General features: G+C 45.7%; 1 protein-coding gene across 3 annotated transcripts in view; it reads right to left on the bottom strand.

Annotated features, from left to right (window-relative positions):
• The window catches only part of KCMF1 (potassium channel modulatory factor 1), a 237,995-nt gene that overhangs the window by 81,640 nt on the left and 135,963 nt on the right, over positions 1-20,392 (bottom strand). For 2 of the 3 annotated variants that reach the window (XM_068168630.1, XM_068168631.1), the window contains exon 3: positions 15,364-15,503. In XM_068168630.1, the coding sequence (XP_068024731.1) occupies positions 15,364-15,503 (140 nt within the window). The remainder of the gene's footprint in view (positions 1-15,363; positions 15,504-20,392) is intronic. The other variant, XM_068168632.1, reaches the window with a different exon arrangement.

Genomic DNA, 20,392 nt, shown 5'->3' with positions numbered 1-20,392 from the left:
GGACCTTCTGTTAAAAAAGATCCTGCTGAGGAGGAAGAGAAGGTTTGTCTTAAAGATATAGCTGAGTTACTGAGACCATCAATGGGGGCGATGCGGGGCAGAATACAGGTCCTGGTAAGACAGCAGCTAATGGAGGTGCTTCTGAGCTTAAAGAGATCCTTAGGAGAATGGCAGCAGGAACATGGGGACAACATGTTCAGGAAGATGAGACAGATGAGGAAAAAGATGACATTCAGCACGCTAGCGCCCCCTGCCAGGAGATAAAGCATGTGAGGAAGGATTACATCAGAGCAGAGAATGAGCCAGTTCTAGCTTGGCTTGGCAGATGTTTCGATACAGGTGCACCAGCTCTAATAGTGGGAGACAAGTCAGCATCTCAGCTAGGCACTCTCTCGAAGGATAGTGGAATAGATAGACATCTAGGCAGGTGTCTCAGTAAGGTTTCTCTGTGGACACGCCTTTTATTGGCAGCTCTTATGAGATACCCATCCCGAGATGACCTTCCATGGAATCCTAAACCCTGGAATACCATGGAGGAGGGAATTAAGTGTCTGAGAGAATTTGCCATTAGGGAAGTACTCTATGGTAATCATGGTGTCCTGAATCCTGATGAAATTCCTGTGGGAACAGGCCTTGCTAAAAAGCTCATCAAGCTTGCTCCTCCTACTTATGCTACTATTCTGGCAAGCAGAATTGTGGCAAGAAATTATGGTGGAGCTCCTCCTAGGGTTGGCCAATTCACTGATCAAATGAGACAATTGGAGGATAGCATGACACGTGTTTCTTTGGTTTCAGCCATTGAAACTCTGTCTGGTGTGATAAAGAATTGCATGAAAGAGATGAAGGAGGAATTAAAAAAATCCATATCCCAGTTGGTACAAGGAAATAATTCCAATTCTTACTCCAGATGGATACAAGTTTCAGCTGTTAGAAACAGACGTCCTCTAAAAAGGTCATTCCAAAACAGATCAAACCAAAACAGACCACACTGGTATTAACAACAACTTCTCTGCTCTTTCTCTTGTCCCTTTTGTGTCCAAGGGGGATAAGGAGGGGAGCAGGGGAGGGGAGAAGCTGTAGCAGCTCCCACAGTTTTTATCCTAGGGGGTTCTTGTGCTGTTTATCAATTGTAAATAGCTGTAAATATTGTAAATACTGTATATTTTGTACATATTCATTTCATTTCATTGCAGATTGTAGTTTTGCTTGTAAATACAGCTTCATTTGCTTCCAACTGGGCTGGGCTGGCAAGCAGGATAGCTTCCAACTCCTCTTGTTTGTTGCCCATGCTGCGTGTATTGGTGTAGAGACACTTCAGCTGGGCTGACAGCCATGTCACCTTTTTAGAGGGGCGCTCCACTGTTCCCTCAAGGTGCTTCATGGCAGCTACCCTCCTGTCTCCTATTACCTCGGAGGCCCTTGGTTCAGCTCTGTAAGACCTTGCTGCAGTGTTCACAGAATGCTTCAGTGCAACAGTTTGGAGGCCTTTGCTATCACCCCATCCTTCCAGCCCTCATGTGTCATCCTGCCACTTGCCACAGACAATTTTGATATTGTCGTCAGCTCCCATCTCAAGTTAAATGGCAGACTGAAGGTTATCCTTAGGCTTGTCTCTAGTGCATGAGGTTAACCCCCTCCACCTTTGAGCCTAGTCTAAAGCCCTTTCAACAAGCCCTGACAACTCATGTGCCAGGATCTTTCTCCCCCTCTGAGACAGATAAACTCCATCCATTGCTAGCAGACCTGGTGCCATAGAAAGTTCCCCAAGATTAAAACCCCCAAAATTCTTTTGGTGGCACCAGCCTCTGAGCCACTTGTTAATCATACCTGATTTCCTGTTCCTTTCAGTATTCCTTCCTGCAACTAAGGGTATTGATGAAAAAATTACTTGTGCCACAAATCCCTCAACCATTTTCCCCAGTGCCTTGAAGTCCTTTTTGATTGATTTTGGACTTTTGGTTTCAACCTCATTGCTTCCCACCTGCGTAACTATCATGGGATAATAAGCAGAGGACTGTACCAGTCTAAGTAGCCTTCTGGTAACATTTCTGACCCAGGCCCCAGGGAGGCAGCATACTTCCCTGTGGGAAGGATCTGGCGGGCATATGGGGCCCTCTGTTGCCTCAGAAGGGAATCACCAATAACAATTACCCTCCTCTTTTTTATAATATAGAATAGAATTAACCAGGTTGTAAAAGACCTTCGAGATCATCGACTCCAACCTATCACCCAACACCATCTGATCAACTAAACTAAGGCTCTAAGTGCCTCATCCATTATCTTTTTAAACACCTCCAGTGATGGCGACTCCACCACCTCCCTGGGCAGCACATCCCAATGGCCAATCACTCTTTCTGTGAAGACCTTCTTCCTCACCTCCAGCCTAAACCTCCCCTGGCACAGCTTGAGACTGTGTCCTCTTGTTCTGGTGCTGGGTGCCTGGGAGAAGAGACCAACCCCCACCTGGCTACAACCTCCTTTCAGGTTGTTGTAGACAGTAATAAGGTCTCCTCTGAGCCTTCTCTTCTCCAGGCTAAGTAACCCCAGCTCCATCAGGCTCTTCTCATAGGGCTGTGCTCCAGACCCCTCCCCAGCTTTGTTGCCCTTCTCTGGACACCTTCCAGCATCTCAACATCTTTCCTAACCTGAGGAGCCCAGAACTGGACACAGGACTCAAGGTGTGGCCTAACCAGTGCTGAGCCAAGGGGCAGAATGACCTCCCTGCTCCTGCTGGCCACACTGTTCCTGATGCAGGCCAGGATGCCCTTGGCCTTCTTGGCCCCCTGGGCACACTGCTGGCTCATGTTCAGCCTACTGTCGACCACTACCCCCAGGTCCCTCTCTGCCTGGCTGCTCTCAGCCACCCTGACCCCAGCCTGTGGCACTGCCTGGGGTTGCTGTGGCCAATGTGCGGAACCTGGCACTTGGGTATGTTCAATCTCCTGCCCTTGGCCTCTGCCCATCTGTGCAGCCTGGCAAGGTCCCTCTGCAGAGCTCTCCTACCCTCTAACAGATCAACTCCTGCCCCCAGCTTGGTGTCATCTGCAACAAGTCCTGATGCGAGGGAGGGGCTGATTTGCTTTAGGCAATCCCCCTGATGGTTTCTCTTCTGCCTCACCCTTGAATTCCAGTGCCCCCATACTTGTTATAGTACCACCTCAAAAAAAAAAAAAAAAAAAGGGTCAAAAAGCTTGTCAGCATTCAATTTCTTCAGCTTGTTAGTTCAAATATTAGTGTGAAATCAGCATATTACTTGCATGATGCTATAATATTGGTTTAAGCTGACTGGCCCCACTAGAAAGGACAAGGGAGGAGGCTACCCACCCCCCCAACTCCCCCCCCCCCCCAATTTTCTGGTTCAAATTTCTGGTTGCGTTGCCTTTTCTGGTTACGCTTCATAAGATCTTATGCATTTTATGTATTTTCCCTGTGGTATCCTCTATGGTGCTGTTTCTCACCTTGGGGAAATGGCTTAAGGCTACAGTGTGTCGAGGGTTTGAGGGGAAAGCCACAAGCCTTCTTCCCCCCCCTGTAAGTAAAGGGAAGAAAATTGAAGGGGAAAAAAAAAACACAGCCCGACTAGCAAAGGGATTGTGTGCTGTATTTACAAAGCAGTTTAGGGAATGCAGGTTTATATACAGAATTTACAATATTTACAATATATACACAGAAATATACAACAAAGTGACACAGAATGAGATTCCCTTCCCCCGTCTGGAGGAAGGGTTTCCCCCTGTACCCCCTTCTCTCCTCTTTTTCCCCAAAGAGGGTTAGAAAGAGAGAAAAAAGAGCAAATGTTAGTTAAAAGCAGTTATGTGTTAGAAGAGGCCTTATCTGTTCCAAGATCAGCCTGGCCGAAAGCCCAGAAGCTGTGAGCTGCAGGAAGGAGGGGGAAAAGTGCAAGACAAGACTGAGACTAGTCTCACTGGGAATCAAAGTTGCTTTCTACCAATCCACCAATGAAATTAGTTTAGACCTGTCTTGTTTATAAAACATTCGGCCATGGTGTCCTTTTGTTAAAGGCACCACCTCAAACGGTCACAAGTGGTACTACACTATTTAATGGCATGTCTGGTATGTTAGGATTGGATCATTTCACTGGTTGTTTGGTTGTTCATTTATCAGTAATCTCACCTAATGGATGAATGGAACAGAAGTGAACACTTTTCCCCCTTTTGAAGGTTGCAAATATCCTTGGGACACCAACATCAGACTGCTTCTGATGTCATGTCTCTTAAATGTGTGCCTGGTCTTGGTCATAGTATCACAAATTTCTTCCAAGAATACAGTTTGGAGACCTGCCCTGAGGTTGAATAATTATGAGTGGCAGGGTATGTGGGAAAGTCTGGGCCAGTGTTTGGCCCACTGGTCACCTCCCAGTGTTTTGGAACTCTACTCCCAAGCAGTTGCAAAATCCTGATGAGCTGGTGAAATGTGCATGGCAGCAGTACCAGAGAGCCAGCCTGTGCCAGTATCTGTCACCCCCATATGGAAAAAGAAGTACACAAGGAATACAGCTCGTTTTGCAAAGGATGAGGATGAATCAGGGTCATCATGGGAACAAGAGGAAAAGCCAGAGGTAATCACATGATCTTTATCCCTGGGCAAGTTGTGGGATATACAGAAGGACTACAACTGCCATCCAGGCAAGCACATTATCACCTGGCTGCTCTGATGCTGGGATAGTGAGGCCAGTAGTTTGGAATTGGAAGGCAAGGAAGCCAAGCAGTTTGAATCCCCGTCTAGGGAAGTGGGCATTGACAAGGTTATCAGGAAACCAGTACAAGCCCTCAGCCTCTGGAGACAGCTTCTAGCAGGTGTAAGGAATAGGTAGCCCCTCAGGGATGATATGATGGAGAAAGGCATCCAATACTTGAGGGAACTGGCTGTGCTGGGACTGCTCTATAATGACATGAATGACAATCCTCAGCCTACAGACCCAGATGAAGTTGTATGTACACCAACCACATGGAGAAAGTTTCTATAAAGTGCACCACTGTCATATGCCAGCTCATTGGAAGTAACATCCTGGGCCATAAAAGACATTCAATGATAAGCAGTGGATAAAATGGTTAGCCTGCTCCAGCAATATGAGGGAAGTATCTCTTCTCATGTACGAGCCTGTGTTTCAGCTATGGAGGAACTGTCCTGGTCCCAACAGGTTGACCAGATCCAGGAGAACATGCCCTACTCCCCACCTGTGCAGTCTAATATTTCAACTATGAGAAGCAGGCATCTCCCTGTGCAAGAAAGAGAATCTGTGAAGCACGCACCATGGTGTATCCTCTGGTTTTACTTACATGACCAGGAGAGGACATGAGAAAGCGGGATAGAAAGTCTACTTCTGTCCTATTTGCACAAGTCTATGAATTGCAAGGAAACCCTTCCCAAAAGAATGTTGCCTCAGTTTTCAGTGCAAAATCTCCCAAAAGGAGCCTCTGCCTCCAGGATCCTTTTCCCTCCTGTTCATGTGGGGGGAGGCTTGTGAGAGCAGGCTGTTTTAACCCAGGACACATGCCAACATTTTTGGATTATATATATTGAATTGAAATGAAGTTGTGTATGAAAATAAGCATTATTAAAATTCCTTCTGTGTACCTTCTTAAAGTAATATGTCCCCTTGGTCTGCAAGAACAAATTTTTACATTTATATCTGAATCAGTTCCTTGAAATACTGGGTTTGTCTGAGGAATGTTAGCGTATTTCTGAATGAGTGCAAGGTGGTTTGCAACCAGAGAAAAATTGTACTAGCTCTGTGGTTCATGAAGCAAAACTGTTCTTTTTGTTCTCTGTTGAAATTATCAGATATCCTATAGCCATTTAGGAAATTGTAATGGTTTCAGCAGAATCATATATATATATATCCTACACCATTTTGAGCAATGCTTGCTGCATGACAGAAGTGGGTGTTGCCGGGACTTGTGAGGCTTGTGGGATGTTATGTAGTTGGAAGGGATCCTTGAATGTCATCTTGTCCAACCCCCTGCAGTGAGCAGGGACATTGCCAATTAGATCAGGTTGCTCAGGGCCCCATCAAGTTTGACCCTGAATGTCTCCAGGGATGGGACCTCCACGACATTCCTGGGTAACTTGTTCCAGTATTTCACTACCCTCATTGTGAAGAGCTTCCTCCTACTATCCAACCTAAATCTACCCTGCTCTAATTTAAAACCGTTGTCCCTCAACTTATCACTACATGCCCTTCTAAACAGTCCCTCACTAACCTTCTTGTAGGTCCCATTCAGATACTGTAATACAGCTATAAGGTGTCCCTGGAGCCTTCTCTTCTCCAGGCTGAACAACCTCAACTTTCCCAGCCTGTCTTCATAGGAGAGGTGCTCCAACCTTCTGATCATCTTTGTGGTCTTCCTTTGGACCTGCTCCAGCAGGTCCATATCCCTCCTCTGTTGAGGACTCCAGAGCTGGATATGGTACTCCAGGTGAAGCCTCACCAGAGCAGAGTGGCATAATCATATCTCTCAACCTGCTGGCCATGCTACTTTTGATGTAGCCAAGGATATGATTTGCCTTCTAGGCACAAGTGCAAATTGCTACCTCACATCCAGCTTCTCATACACCAGTGCCCCCAAGTCCTTCTATGCAGGGCTGCTCTCAATTTCATCATCCCCCAGCCTGTATTGCTATCAAGGATTGCCCCAACCCAGGTGCAGGATCTTGCATTTTTCCTTAATGAACCTCATGAGATTCTCCTGAGCCCATTTCTCTAGCCTGTCTAGGTCCCTCTGGATGGCATAAAAAGCCCTGTGGGTTGTAATAAGGAGAGTTTAATGAAATAACACAATATACAAATACTGTATACAGCATACAAGCAGCAGCAGAAGCAAGCTAGCCATAAAATGACACCCTCCCCCCAAATCCACAGCCAGCAAAGCAGAAGACACCAACACCCCAAGGCAGAAGACAACCCTGGAGACAGGAAGCATCACAGGTTACAGTCTGAACTCCAAGCCCCATGATCCTTTGCTCCAGCCAACATTTTAGTTATAAAGCTGGCTTGATGTCAGCAGGGTATTGAATAACACTACCTGGTTCAGCTAGCTGAAGCCATCATTAGTCTTCCCTTGTCCACTGATGTAGTTACACCATTGTAGAAAGCCACTAGGTTAGTGAGGTATGACTTTCCCTTGGTGAAGCCATGCTGTCTGTCTCAAATCACCTCTCTGTCCTCCATGTGCCTTATCAGAGCTTCTAGGAGGATCTGTTCCATGATCTTCCTGGGCACAGAGGTGAGGATGAGAAGTCAGTAATTTCCAAGGTCCTCTTTTCTATTCTTTTCTAAAATGGGCTCAGTATTTCCCTTCTTCCAGTCACCAGGGACTTCACCTTACTGCCATGACTTTTCAAATATCATGGAGACTGGCTTTGTGACTTCATTGGCCAATTCCTTTGGGACTCTGGGATGCATCTCATCAGGTCCCATGGATTTATGTATGTTCAGGTTCCTCAGGCGGTCCAGAACCTGATCTTCCCTTACAGTGGGAGGGACTTTACCCCCCTGGTCCTCACTTAGTGGTCCATTGACTTGGGAGGGGGATGGCACAAGATTGCCAGTGAAGACTAAGGCAAAAAAGTTATTGAGTACCTCAGCCTTCTCCTTGCCTGTTGACGCTACCTCTCTATTCTCGCTCTTCAGAGGTGGTACACTATCTTTAACCTTCCTTTGCTGACTGATGTACCTGTAGAAGCTCTTCTTCTTTTTCTTTGCATCCCTTGCCAAGTTCAGCTCCAGCCATGCCCTGGCCTTCCTGACTTCATCCCTACACAAACAGACAGTGTTCCTGTCCTCCTCCCAGGTTACCTGTCCCTGCTTCCACTGTCTGTACAGTTCCCTCTTGCCCTTTATTTTGACCAGCAGGTCTCTATTCAGCCATGCTGGTCTCTTCCCTTCTCTTTCTGATTTCTTACACCTGGGGATTGAGAGCTCTTGCAATCTTATGTAAGCCACCCAAGTTTTTCTCCAAAAACTTCTCCAAGTTGAGTCTGTTTTGCCCATGATGTTAATTGCTGAGTAATGTCCATGTTCTTATCTTGATTCATGAGCTTTTTTGCCATATTTTCTACCCATCCTGTTGCTGGGAAGGGTGGCGAGATAAAGCACTGGTCTGACTGGTCTGACTCAAAGGTTTGACCAACTCCAAGGGAACTCATCCCACACCCCTCCTGTGCAGTCTAGTATTTCAGCTATTAGAAGCAGGCATCTCCTTGTTCAAGAGAGAGAATCTGGGAAGCAGACACCATGAAGTATCCTTTGTTCTTCCTTACGTGACCAGGGGGAGGATCCCTTCATAGTGGGGCTGTTAGATGTTAAAGACCAGCAAATAACAATTTCCACTGCAACGGTGCACCAGCAGCAATATTGCACCAGCTGGGATCCTCTGATCCCCATCTATAAACTAATTCGACAACTGGAGATGAGGGGTGATCACTAAAACTTGTTCAAAATTCAGCAGTCCCATATGGCTGGTGTGGAAGTCCAAGAGTGAATGGAGACTGACAGTGGACTACCATGCTCGGAACGAGGTTTCACCAGCAATGAGCACTTCTGTGCCTGACATGCTGGAGCCCCAGTATCAGCTGGAGTCTAAGGCAGTGTAATGGTTTAGTGCAAGGGCTAAACTCCCACTCCCCCCCCCCACTCCCCCTCCCATCTCTCTCCTTACCAGGAGATAAGAAAGGCAGGGGAAATAAAAAGGCAGAGGGAGAATTTTGAGTTGATTTACACAGAATATTTTACTCCCCTGCTACAAAGATATCAGATTACATCAATATATAGAGAGTACAGGAGGAAAAGGGAAAGGACTACCAGTCCTAATCCCATAACAAGCTATGCCGGGTTATACCACACTGGGGGGGGGGGGGGGGGGGGGGCGGGGGGGGGCAGGGTTGTGAGAGCCCTGCTTCGCCCAGGGGACAAAAGAAACTCCAGTTAAGGATCAAATTGCAAATCATTCTCCATCCAGGCTGTCTTTCAGGAGGCAGGAAACAGCCTTTCTCTCAACAGGTGAGATGATACAGGACTTCCCAGGTGACATAGGGTTCATGCTTGCATACTGTGGGTTCTTCTTAGATCTTGTGGCCACCACAATGTGGGGAGGGGAGGGGAGGGGAGGGGAGGGGAGGAGAGGAGAGGAGAGGAGAGGAGAGGAGAGGAGAGGAGAGGAGAGGAGAGGAGAGGAGAGGAGAGGAGAGGAGAGGAGAGGAGAGGAGAGGAGAGGAGAGGAGAGGAGAGGAGAGGAGAGGAGAGGAGAGGAGAGGAGAGGAGAGGAGAGGAGAGGAGAGGAGAGGAGAGGAGAGGAGAGGAGAGGAGAGGAGAGGAGAGGAGAGGAGGGGAGAGGAGGGGAGAGGAGGGGAGAGGAGGGGGAGAGGAGGGGGAGAGGAGGGGAGAGGAGGGGAGAGGAGGGGAGAGGAGGGGAGAGGAGGGGAGAGGAGGGGAGAGGAGGGGAGAGGAGGGGAGAGGAGAGGAGAGGAGAGGAGAGGAGAGGAGAGGAGAGGAGAGGAGAGGAGAGGAGAGGAGAGGAGAGAGAGGGGAGAGGAGGGGAGAGGAGGGGAGAGGAGGGGAGAGGAGGGGAGGGGAGGGGAGGGGAGGGGAGGGGAGGGGAGACCTTCAAGATCATCGCACCCAACCCATCATCCAACACCATCTGATCAACTAAACCATGGCACCAAGCACCCCATCAAGTCTCCTCCTAAACACCTCCAATGATGGTGACTCCACCACCTCCCCGGGCAGCACATTCCAATGGGCAATCACTCTCTCTGTATAGAACTTCTTCCTAACATCCAGCCTAAACCTCCCCTGGCACAGCCTGAGACTGTGTCCTCTTGTTCGGGTGCTGGCTGCCTGGGAGAAGAGACCAACCTCTGCCTGTCTACAACCTCCCTTCAGGTAGTTGTAGAGAGCAAATCTGGAAAAGGCATTCATAACACCTTATATTACACATTCTGAACTTAATCTCTCACATCTAGAGTTAAATTCCTCTGTGGAACACACTGTATTTCACCCAATAGGTATGGCCTGGACCTTTGTCAGAGACCACTCCTCAGATAGGTTTGCCCCCACCCGAAGGAGGAGAAATCCACACAGTTTTCCCCAGTAGATTATTTTCACAAACAGCAGGAACTCTATCTACTTCTACTGTTTGCAACAAGTCTGAGCAGGACCTGCTCAAGTTACAGATCCTCTGCTATTTACTAACCAAGTGGCTTGTGTTAGATGTTTGTCCCAATATTTAAAAGTTCCACCCCCCATTGCTTTCAGGGTGTTCTTCAGTAAGCCATTTGTGGTAGTTTTAGGCTATGCCTTTAAAAATTTTTAACAGATGATGAAATTAATTGGCGCCTATTCAACGTGGGGCATTGCTTGATTAATTAATCTCTGATCAGATTAAGGAAGCCAAAATGAAGCTGATTTGAGTTTTGTGGCATTTGATATACTCTGTCTTAAGTGTGGTGTTTTATAAATGGTTTGTTTCTGCACTTATTGACCAAGTTGGCAGGTACATAGTATATAAGCTGTTCCTTTGGTTTAAATACAAGTTAAAGAGGTTTGGTAATTACTGCCTTGGATTTGTTGCTTTGGGGGGGAATACAGCAATACAAGTATGAGTGTCCCTCCTTGTGGGGTGTGGGACTGGCACACAGAGAAAACACAGAGACACTCTGGAGATTTGCAATCCGTTTGTCTGAGTGTTTATTGTTGCCAGGGGTGGGGAAGGGGGCTGCCTCAACCCAGCACAAACAAGCACAGCATTTCTCTCTTGCGGGGCCCCTTTCGAGAAGAGTGAACGTTATACAGTAAACAACAGTAATGGCTCAGTTGTAACATTCTCATACATAGACCTCAAAATGGCAACTGAAGTTTGTAACTCATACCAAGAGATGCTATACAGCCATGACTGTGAACTAATAACGAAACAATCCTTCGATGTCATGTCATCTCGTTTTACAACCCAACATGCCAGCCAATTCAGCAGAGCTAATGCTCTTGCTATAGCAGTTTGAAGGAAAGGAAAATACCTGTAAGCAGAGAGCAGGGGTGAAAATCCCTTCACCGGTATGAATTCAATTTATGTATTCCCTCCCTGCCTGGATGACATCCTAAATATTCACAATTCTGCCCAATATAAAATTAAACATAACATAGTAAGACCATTTCTACTGATCTTAACATAATGATCTCTTGATGCTTTGTTTTGCTACGGAAAGGTACTGAGTCTTTTTGCTCCTACTCTTGGCCTAATGTTAAATTGGTTTTCCCTTTCAAATTTCCCTCAACTACAGACTCAAGGATTTTTAATCCTCCATGAATTTTGTTGAACTACAACATGCTGTAACTATTCTTTCTTGTGACATAATACCCACACTGCACTTTTTCTGTGTGTGTATGTGTAACCTAAAATGAAAATGTAACTCAGTTAGATTGTTCCTTCAACCAGTTGAGATTGTTACTTGATGTGCTGGGTTACACCCATCCTGGGGGGAGGGCTGCAAGAGCCCTGCTTCCCCCAGGGCTCAAAAGAAACCTGATCCAGGTGAACAGAGAGGGACTTGGTTTCCCCCTCCCAGGAGGAGCAGTCCCCTGGGTCAAAGGTAGTCATATTGCTTCTGTGAAGGTGTAAACCCATCTTCCTTGGTTCGTAGCTTACTTTCTATGTACAGCATATGGTTTTAATGGTTCTTTTCTACACATGCTTTTGAGTCTTTTTTATTTTAAGCTGTGTCTTCCACTGCAATTCTCAATGATTTGTTCCCAAAGTTAACTTTTGTAATTTATTATTTGGACTGGGAGTAGGTTCTGTAATGATCATTAACTAAGGGAGATTGGAAGGGACCTCAGGAGTACCCTAAGGCAAGGCTGACAATATTAAAAGCAAGATTCAACTGGAGATCTTAAGCAATTTGGTTTGTGTTTCATTAATTAAAGAAAAAATGGGTTTTCTATCTCCTCAGACTTCTTTGTTATGCTTGACTTTAAGTATTTTGTTTCTAATTCTTAATAGACTTGTAGGAAGGATGAAGGAATCATATGTAGGATTTGATCTTGGGGGTAGAAAGGTTACAGCACAGTTCTTTACTGTTAGTTACAGATTACTATACTAATCCAGGACTGTAACTGATTTTGTGTGAGGGCAGTGTGACAGTTTAGGCTGTGCCTTTAAGAAAAGACAGCTGCAGAATTCTCTAGCTGAATGTTTGGGTGTAAAAAGGAAAACAAAGATTAATTCTAAACAAATTTCATTGGTCAGATGTGAGATGCACCATAGCAAATATCTCTCACATTCCTTTCTCTCACTCACTCCAGCTTCAGTCTGTCTGACTTTTCATTTCTTGGCCAGAGAGCATGCAACTGACCCTGAACTGAAATTGATAAGATAAGAGTAACTAACTTTCTTAACAACTGCTTTGAGCTAACGAATTTCCCTCCCCCACGAATTCCACTCCCCCTTCCTGTCCAGCAAGCCTATAAAAAGGAAGATTCTGTGGCCATTTGCCTCTCTTTGCTTCTGTCTCACCTGTTCGAGAGTACCAACAACCGCAGCTAGCCTGATTCTTCCACGTGGTCAGGCTTGGCCTGTCCCTACTGCATCCACGTTTCTCTAAAGGACTGAAATGTACATACATCGAGGGAAATACAAGCTTGGTTTTGTATATTTTCCTATTTATCCTTATTCCTTACCCTTGTAAACCCTCCCTGTTACTGCTATATATATATATTTTGTTAAAAAATTTACTTCTCCTACTTCCAAACTGACTCCAGATTATTTTTCTCCTACCCCCATTTTTTTCATTTCTCTCCTTTTTTCCTTATCAGGGAAAAGGAGGGGGGGGAGCAGGGGAGGAATTCTCAGTTTGCTACCATCTGAGCTCTTAAACTCCAGTTAAGGCTGAAACCACTACAATATTTTGGCACTCCAACGTGGGGTTTGAAAAATAATATTTTATTTGAAAAGTAATACTTTGTTTGGAAAGAAAGGATATATATCAATATATATCAATAGTTCATATGTTCTTAGGAAAGAGTAGGACACCTGTGAGTCTTAGAACAGGTTGACCAATTTTACCTCCTCTACTACTCCTTCACATAAAGCCCGTAGCAGGCTTTAGGGAGAAAGATTATTCTTCTCCCACATAATTACTCAAAAAGTTAAGAGAACAAACAAGTTAAAAATCACAATGCTGAGTTGCATTAATAAGGGTATCACAAGCAGGGATAAAGATGTAATTCTCCCACTCTACTCACCTCTGGTTAGGCCGCACCTTGAGTACTGTACAGTTTTGGTCCCTGCTGTGCAACATGGACAATGGCACTGAGTGCACCCTCAGCAAGTTTGCTGATGGCACCAAGCTGTGTAGTGCAGCAGACACACTGGAGGGAAGGGAGGCCATCCAGAGGGACTTTGACAGGCTGGAGAGGCGGGCCCATGACAACCTCATAAGGTTCAACAAGACCAAGTGCAAGGTCCTGCATCTGGGTTAGGGCAATCCCAAGCACCGATACAGGCTGGGCAGTGACTGGCTGGAAAGCAGCCCTGAAGAAAAGGACCTGGCGGTGCTGGTGGATGAGAAGTTCAACAGGAGCCACCAGTGTGCACTTACAGCTCAGAAAGCCAATCACATCCTGGGCTGCATCAAGAGAAGCATAGCCAGCAGGTCAAGGGAGGTGATACTCCCCCTCTACTCTGCTCTGGTGAGACCCCACCTGGAGTACTGTGTCCGGTTCTGGAGCCCCTAGTACGAGAAGGATCTGGACGTGCTGGAGTGTGTCCAGAGAAGGGCCACGAGGATGAGCAGAGGGCTGGAGCACCTCTCCTATGAGGACAGACTGAAGGAGTTGGGGCTGTTCAGTCTGTAGAGGAGAAGGCTCCGAGGAGACCTAATTGTCGCCTTCCAGTATCTGAAGGGGGCTGGGGAGGGACTTTTTAGGGTGTCAGGGAGTGATAGGACTAGGGGAAATGGAAAACAAATAGAAATGGGTAGATTCAAATTAGATGTTAGAAGTTGTTCCCCATGAGGGTGGTGAGAGACTGGCACAGGTTGCCCAGGGAGGTGGTGGAAGCCTCATCCCTGGAGGTTTTGAAGGCCAGGCTGGAGGTGTCTCTGAGCAACCTGATCCAGTGCGAGGGGTCCCTGGTCATGGCAGGGGGTTGGAACTAGATGGTCCTTGAGGTCCCTTCCAACCTGGTATTCTATGAATCTATGAATTCACCTCACATTTCAGAAAAAAATCAGGCCTTCTCGCACAAGCCACAATAACATCTAGATATAAAAATTCAAATCAGAATGCTTACTGACAAAATCAGAAGCAAAACAATTGTTCCAGTAGTGAGTGGTGCTCCTGAGGCCAGAGCAGATGATCCTCACACCTCACTCACCCAGTCTGGCCTCTCCCAGCTGGTCTGAGTGGAGGCTTCACTGGAAGGGACTGTGTCCAGTTCTGGGCCCCTCAGTTTAGGAAGGAGGTTGACTTGCTGGAATGAGTCCAGAGAAGGGCAACAAAGTTGGTGAGGGGCTTGGAACACAAGCCCTATGAGGAGAGACTGAGGGAGCTGGGGCTGCTTAGCCTGGAGAAGAGGAGACTCAGGGGTGACATTATTGCTCTCTACAACTACCTGAAGGGGGGTTGTAGACAGGCAGAGGTTGGTCTCTTCTCCCAGGCAGCCAGCACCAGAACAAGAGGACACAGTCTCAGGTTGCGTCAGGGGAGGTTCAGGCTGGAGGTCAGGAGGAAGTTTTACACAGAGAGTGATTGCCCACTGGAATGGGCTGCCCGGGGAGGTGGTGGAGTCACCATCACTGGAGGTGTTCAGGAGGAGACTTGACAGGGTGCTTGGTTAGTTGATTAGGTGGTGTTGGATGATAGGTTGGACACGATGATCTTGAAGGTCTCTTCCAACCTGGTCTATTCTATTCTATTCTATTATATGGCGCATAATTACTCTGCACCAATTACTACTGTTGACATCATCAGGAAAATCAAGTGCTAGGGTAAATGGAAATAGCGAGAGTCGCTTTTTATGAAGTCAATATATTTAAAAGCTATTTATTTTTACAAGATCTTAATCCTCTCTAACAACAGGATTTAGTGGCTTGCATACCAAGAATCCAGGGACTCAGCTGCATAACCTTGAGTCAGACTGCTGAAAGTCTGTAGAGAGATAAAGGTGATGTAGGCAGATGTAGAACCTCTGATTTGGAGACTGTTAGTAGCTCAAAGAGTCAAGAGGGAAAACATCAGCATGGTATGTATGTATGTGTGGTACATACCTTCCTAGTCAGCATTTAAATGAACATATACTTCCAAGAAAAACATTGTATTTGAAAAACAATGAAGCAGCGGCTTACCACCTCTGTTGACGTTTCTGCATGTTCAGAAGCAACATGTTCTTGAAGAGATGTTTCCATATAACCCATCTTTCCACAATAAGGACAAGTAAAGGACTGTGGCTGCTCTACAGAGAAGGCCTCTCCACCATAATACAAATCTGGAAAAATATGATGTTTTAGGAGAGGTTATTTTCAAGTAGCATAGCTCATGATTTTATTTATATAACCTCTTTATGTATACACCTATGTGTATGCAATCACTGTTAAATTATTTTTTTAATTAAAATATTTTAATTCAGCACCAAATGCATATACCAATATTAAAGTTATTCAGCAGTTCAACTTCCAAAAGAATAGACAGACCACACAATTTTCACTAGCAAACAACATAACTTTCTAATATTCAGGAAGACCAAATTCTAGTAGTGCTGCTGAAGCATCACCTTTTCCCCCATCCTTGTTTTTACCATAAGTGAATTTACACTAAAGATATGATCACTGTAGATGCACTGTGGTCTCACAGCCTTACTCACAGCAAACCTGTTAAATATCATAATTTAAAACACCTCAGTAACACCAGCACTCCATATGTTGATATTGGTGCCATAGCTGAATCAAAGCTTAATAATAAGGGGAAATATTAGTGAAACAAATACTTCAGCACTTATCAGTTACCAAAGTAGCAGCCTCCCTTAAGCTACTAATTTAGCAATTAATATGAGCCAAACTGATCATGCAAATTTAACAAACCGTGCTAAATTCATAGTAAATTGTATCACTCCAGGAAAAGTGTCCTTCACTGCTTATAGAGGAAGAGCACTAAGATGATGCATAGGCTCAGAATGCTGTAGAAAGTGAGTTCTCCAAAAAAGGACTTGATGGCATAATAAATTAGATTTCAAGACTATGGATATTTGGAAACTATAGTGTTTCAGTTAAGGGGATAAAATAATCTTCCCCACCATCTTTCCCCCACTCTCTCTACACCACTGACAGGGAGTAACAGAATGAAGGTAGAACGTTTTAGTGGAGATCTACAATGATTTACTACTCTATTGCAGAGATATCAGATTACACCAAAAGAGACAGGGGAAAGCAAAAGGAAAAAAAAACTACTGAATCTGCACAGGTACCTGTGCTGAGCCCCCACATGGGAACAAGGAACAAATAACATTCTGTGAGTCTGACAAATCATGGCAACACCCACTTCTGTCATGTTGCAAGCATTGCTCAGAATGGTGTAGGATATATATATATATATACATGATTCTGCTCAAATCATTACATTCTCCACCCCTTATCCTATACTATACTGTGTCATGCTCAACAGCAATTAACATCATACAACATATATAATTTACTGTGTATTCTTACCCAAAGTAAGAGTATTTTGTAGCACACAATAAACTTTTCCATCTTTCTGCATTACCCACCAGGTGCATCCTGGTCCTTGGGCAAAAACAATCCCACAGGTAGATTTGACTTTACCTAGGGTAGGGCTAACCCAAACCTTCCCTAGGATATTCTTTATGTGTACAATGAGAGCTTTATCACCTTCTACAGCATGTGGCAGTTATGATTGGGCAGGGCCAGCCTGATTAATAGATCCTCTGGTGTTGACCAGCCAAGTCACTGCTAAATGTTCATCTCAGTTTTTGAAGGTCCCTCCTCCCATTGCTTTCAGAATGGTTTCTAATAGGCCATTGTAATGTTCAACCTTCCTAGCAGCTGGTGTCTGATAAGGCATGTGATACATCCACTCGATGCCATGCTCCTTGGCCCAAGTGTCTATGAGGCTGTTTCAGAAATGAGTTCCATTATTTGACTCAATTCCTTCTGGGGTGCTGTGTCAGCACAGGACTTGTTTTTCAAGGCCTAGGATGGTGTTCTGAGAAGCAGCATGGGGCACTGAATATGTTTCCAGACATCCAGTGGTTGCTTCTACCACTGTAAGCACATAGTATTTGCTTTGGGGGGGTTTGTGACAGTGTGATATAGTCAATTTGCCAGGCTTTCCCCTATTTATATTTCAGCCATTGCCCCCCATAACACAGAGGCTTTACCTGCTTGGCCTATTTATTTGCAGCACACATCTCATATTAATGGATAACCTGTGCAATAGTGTCCATGGTTAAGTCCACCCCTCAATCTTGAGCCCATCTGTATGTTGCATCTCTTCCTTGATGGCCTGAGGTATCACAGGCCCACTGAGCTAGAAATAATTCACTCTTATGTTGCCAGTCCAGATCCACCTGATCCACTTTAATCTTAGAAGCTTGATCCACCTGCTGGTTGTTGTGATGTTCTTCAGAGGCTCGACTCTTGTGTACATGGGCATCCTCATGACGTACTTTGACCAGCAGGTTCTCTACCAGAGCGGCAATATCTTGCCACAGTTCAGCTGTCCAGATGGGTTTACCTCTGCACTATCAGTGGTTTTCCTTCCAGTGATGCAGCCACCCCCATAAGGAATTTGCCACCATCCAGGAGTCTGTATAGAGATAGAATACTGGCCATTTTTCTTGCTTGGCAATATCTTGCCAAAGGGGTGAAAGAGAGCAAGAGTTTTTTTCAAATGCATCAATGATAAAAGGAAGAGCAGGCAAAAGGTAGGACCACTACTGAATTATATGGGAGGTATGGTAACTGATGATGCAGAGATGGCAGAGTTGCTGAATGCCTTCTTTGCCTCAGTCTACTCCTAAGACCGGCCCTCAGGAATCTCAGTCTCTAGAAGCAAGGGAGCAGAGCTGGGTGCAGGCAAACATCATGAAGTTTAATAAGGACAAGTGCAGGGTACTACATCTGGGGAGGAATAACAACAGGCACCAGTACAAGTTAGGGCTGCCCTGATGGAAAGCAGCTCCATAGAGAAAGACCTTGGAGTGCTGGTGGACAGCAAGTTCTCCATGGAACAACAATGTGCCCTTGTGGCCAAGAGAGCAAATGATATCCTGGGATGCTTCAAGAAGGGTGTGTCCAGCAGGTCTAGGAAAGTTCTTCTTCCTCTCTGCCCTGGTGAAACCAGACTTGGAATACTGAGTCCAGTTTTGGGCTCCCCAGTTCAAGAAAGACAGAACTGTTGGAGGGAATCCAATGGAGAGCCACGAGGATGATTAGGGGACTTGAACATCTCCCCTGAGGCTATTTATTCTTGAGAGGAAAAGACTGAGAGGGGACCTCATCAATTTGTATAAATATCTGAGGGGTGGGTGTCAAGTGGAGGGGGCCAAGCTCTTTTCAGTAGTGCACAGTAATAGCGTGAGGAACAACGGGTTCAAGCTTGAACATAGAAGATTTCACCTCAACATAAGGAATTTCTTTACAGTGAGGGTGATGGAGCACTGGAACAAGCTTCCCAGGGAGGTTGTGGAGTTCCCTAAGTGAGCCTGCTTTAGCAGGGAGGTTGGACCCGATGGTCTCTTGAGATCCCTTCCAACCTCTGATATACTGTCATACTGTGATCTAAAGCCAGTTGGATGGCTTTCACCTCTGTAAATTGACTTGATTCACCCTCTCCCTCAGCAGCTTCTGCAACCCTCTGTTTGGGACTCCACACAGCAGCCTTCCGCCTTTGGTGCTTTCCCAGAATGTGGCCGGACTGGGTCAGTGAACAGGGTACATCATTTTTCATTATCTGGCAGTTTATTGTATGGGGGAGGCTCCTCAGCAAGTCACCTCTATTTCCTCTGGTGACATCCCAAAATCTCTGCCTTCTGACCAGTTTGTGATGACTTCTATGATTCCTGGGCAGTTGGCACTCCCTATTCAAGGTGGTTGTGTTATCATTGTAATCTACATACGCCACATGGCATCAGTTGCATGCCATCATGCAACTCTCCCTTTGAACATCCAGCCTAGCACCGGTACTCAGGGTGCCAGGAGGAGTTGTGTTTAAGTACTGATTACCTCTGAGGCAGCTTGTTCTCCCTCATATGCTGCCAGTATCTCTTTTTTGGTTGGAGTGTAGTTGGCCTCAGCTCCTTTGTAGATCCCACTCTGAAACCCCAGAGGTCAGCCTCATGTGTCCCTGATGTTTTCTGTCATGTGAGACCATTCTTAGCTGCTGTGTATAGCACATTTGTAACATCCTTTCCTATCTAGACTGGAAGGAGGGCTACTGCATGCACAATCTCCTGTTTTATTTGTTCAAACACTCAAGGCCTCATTGAAAATCATTCCTCTTTTGAGTCACATGGTAGAAAGGATTCACAATCAAACTGTAGTTTGGGATATGCATCTTCCAGAAACCCACAACACTGAATAAAGCCTGTGTTTCCTTCTTATTGGTGGGTGGAGACAGAGCTGTGATCTTGTTGATGACATTTATTGGAATCTGGCTGTGCCTCTCCTGCCATTTTATCCCTAGGAACTGTATCTCTAGTGCAGATCCCTTGACCTTACTTTGCTTTATAGCGAACGTGGCCTTCAGAACAATATGGATTGTCTTCCCTTTCTCATAAACTTCCTCAGCTGTGTCACCCCACACAAGGATGTCATCAATGTATTGCAAGTGTTCTGGTGCTCCACCCTTTTCCAGTAGAGTCTGGATTAGTACATGGCAAATGGTAGGCCAGTGTTTCCACCCCTGGAGCAGTCAATGCCAGGTTTATAGTACAGCTCTCTAGGTAAAAGCAAACTGTGGTCTGCCTTCCAGTATTATGCAAAAGGAGAAGAACACTTTAGTGATGTCAACTGTGGTATACCATTAGGCTGACTGTAGTGGTATGAACCATATATTATAACTTTCCTGGTAGCCTTGTTGCAGCAGGAAAGTTATGATGTAGTTGCCATCACAAAGACGTGGTGGGATGACTCACATGACTGGAACACTGCAATTGACAAGATCTTCAGAAGAGACAGGCAAGGGAGGAGGGGTGGAAGGGTGGCCCTGTACATCAGGGAGGCACTAGATGCCATTGAGCTGGAGATCAGGGACGATCGGGTTGAGTGCCTGTGGGTGAGAATTAGAGGGAAGACAGGCAGGGCAAACATCCTGGTTGGAGTCTGTTATAGACCACCAATTATTTTATACGCAGCTAAAGGC

The sequence above is a fragment of the Melanerpes formicivorus genome, unplaced genomic scaffold, assembly GCF_026170545.1.
Source record: "Melanerpes formicivorus ecotype bairdi unplaced genomic scaffold, bMelFor1.0.p_v2 SCAF_145, whole genome shotgun sequence".
NCBI classification, from domain to species: domain Eukaryota; kingdom Metazoa; phylum Chordata; class Aves; order Piciformes; family Picidae; genus Melanerpes; species Melanerpes formicivorus.
Note: the sequence above shows the minus strand (reverse complement) of the source record. Positions and strands in the feature narration are given on the sequence as shown.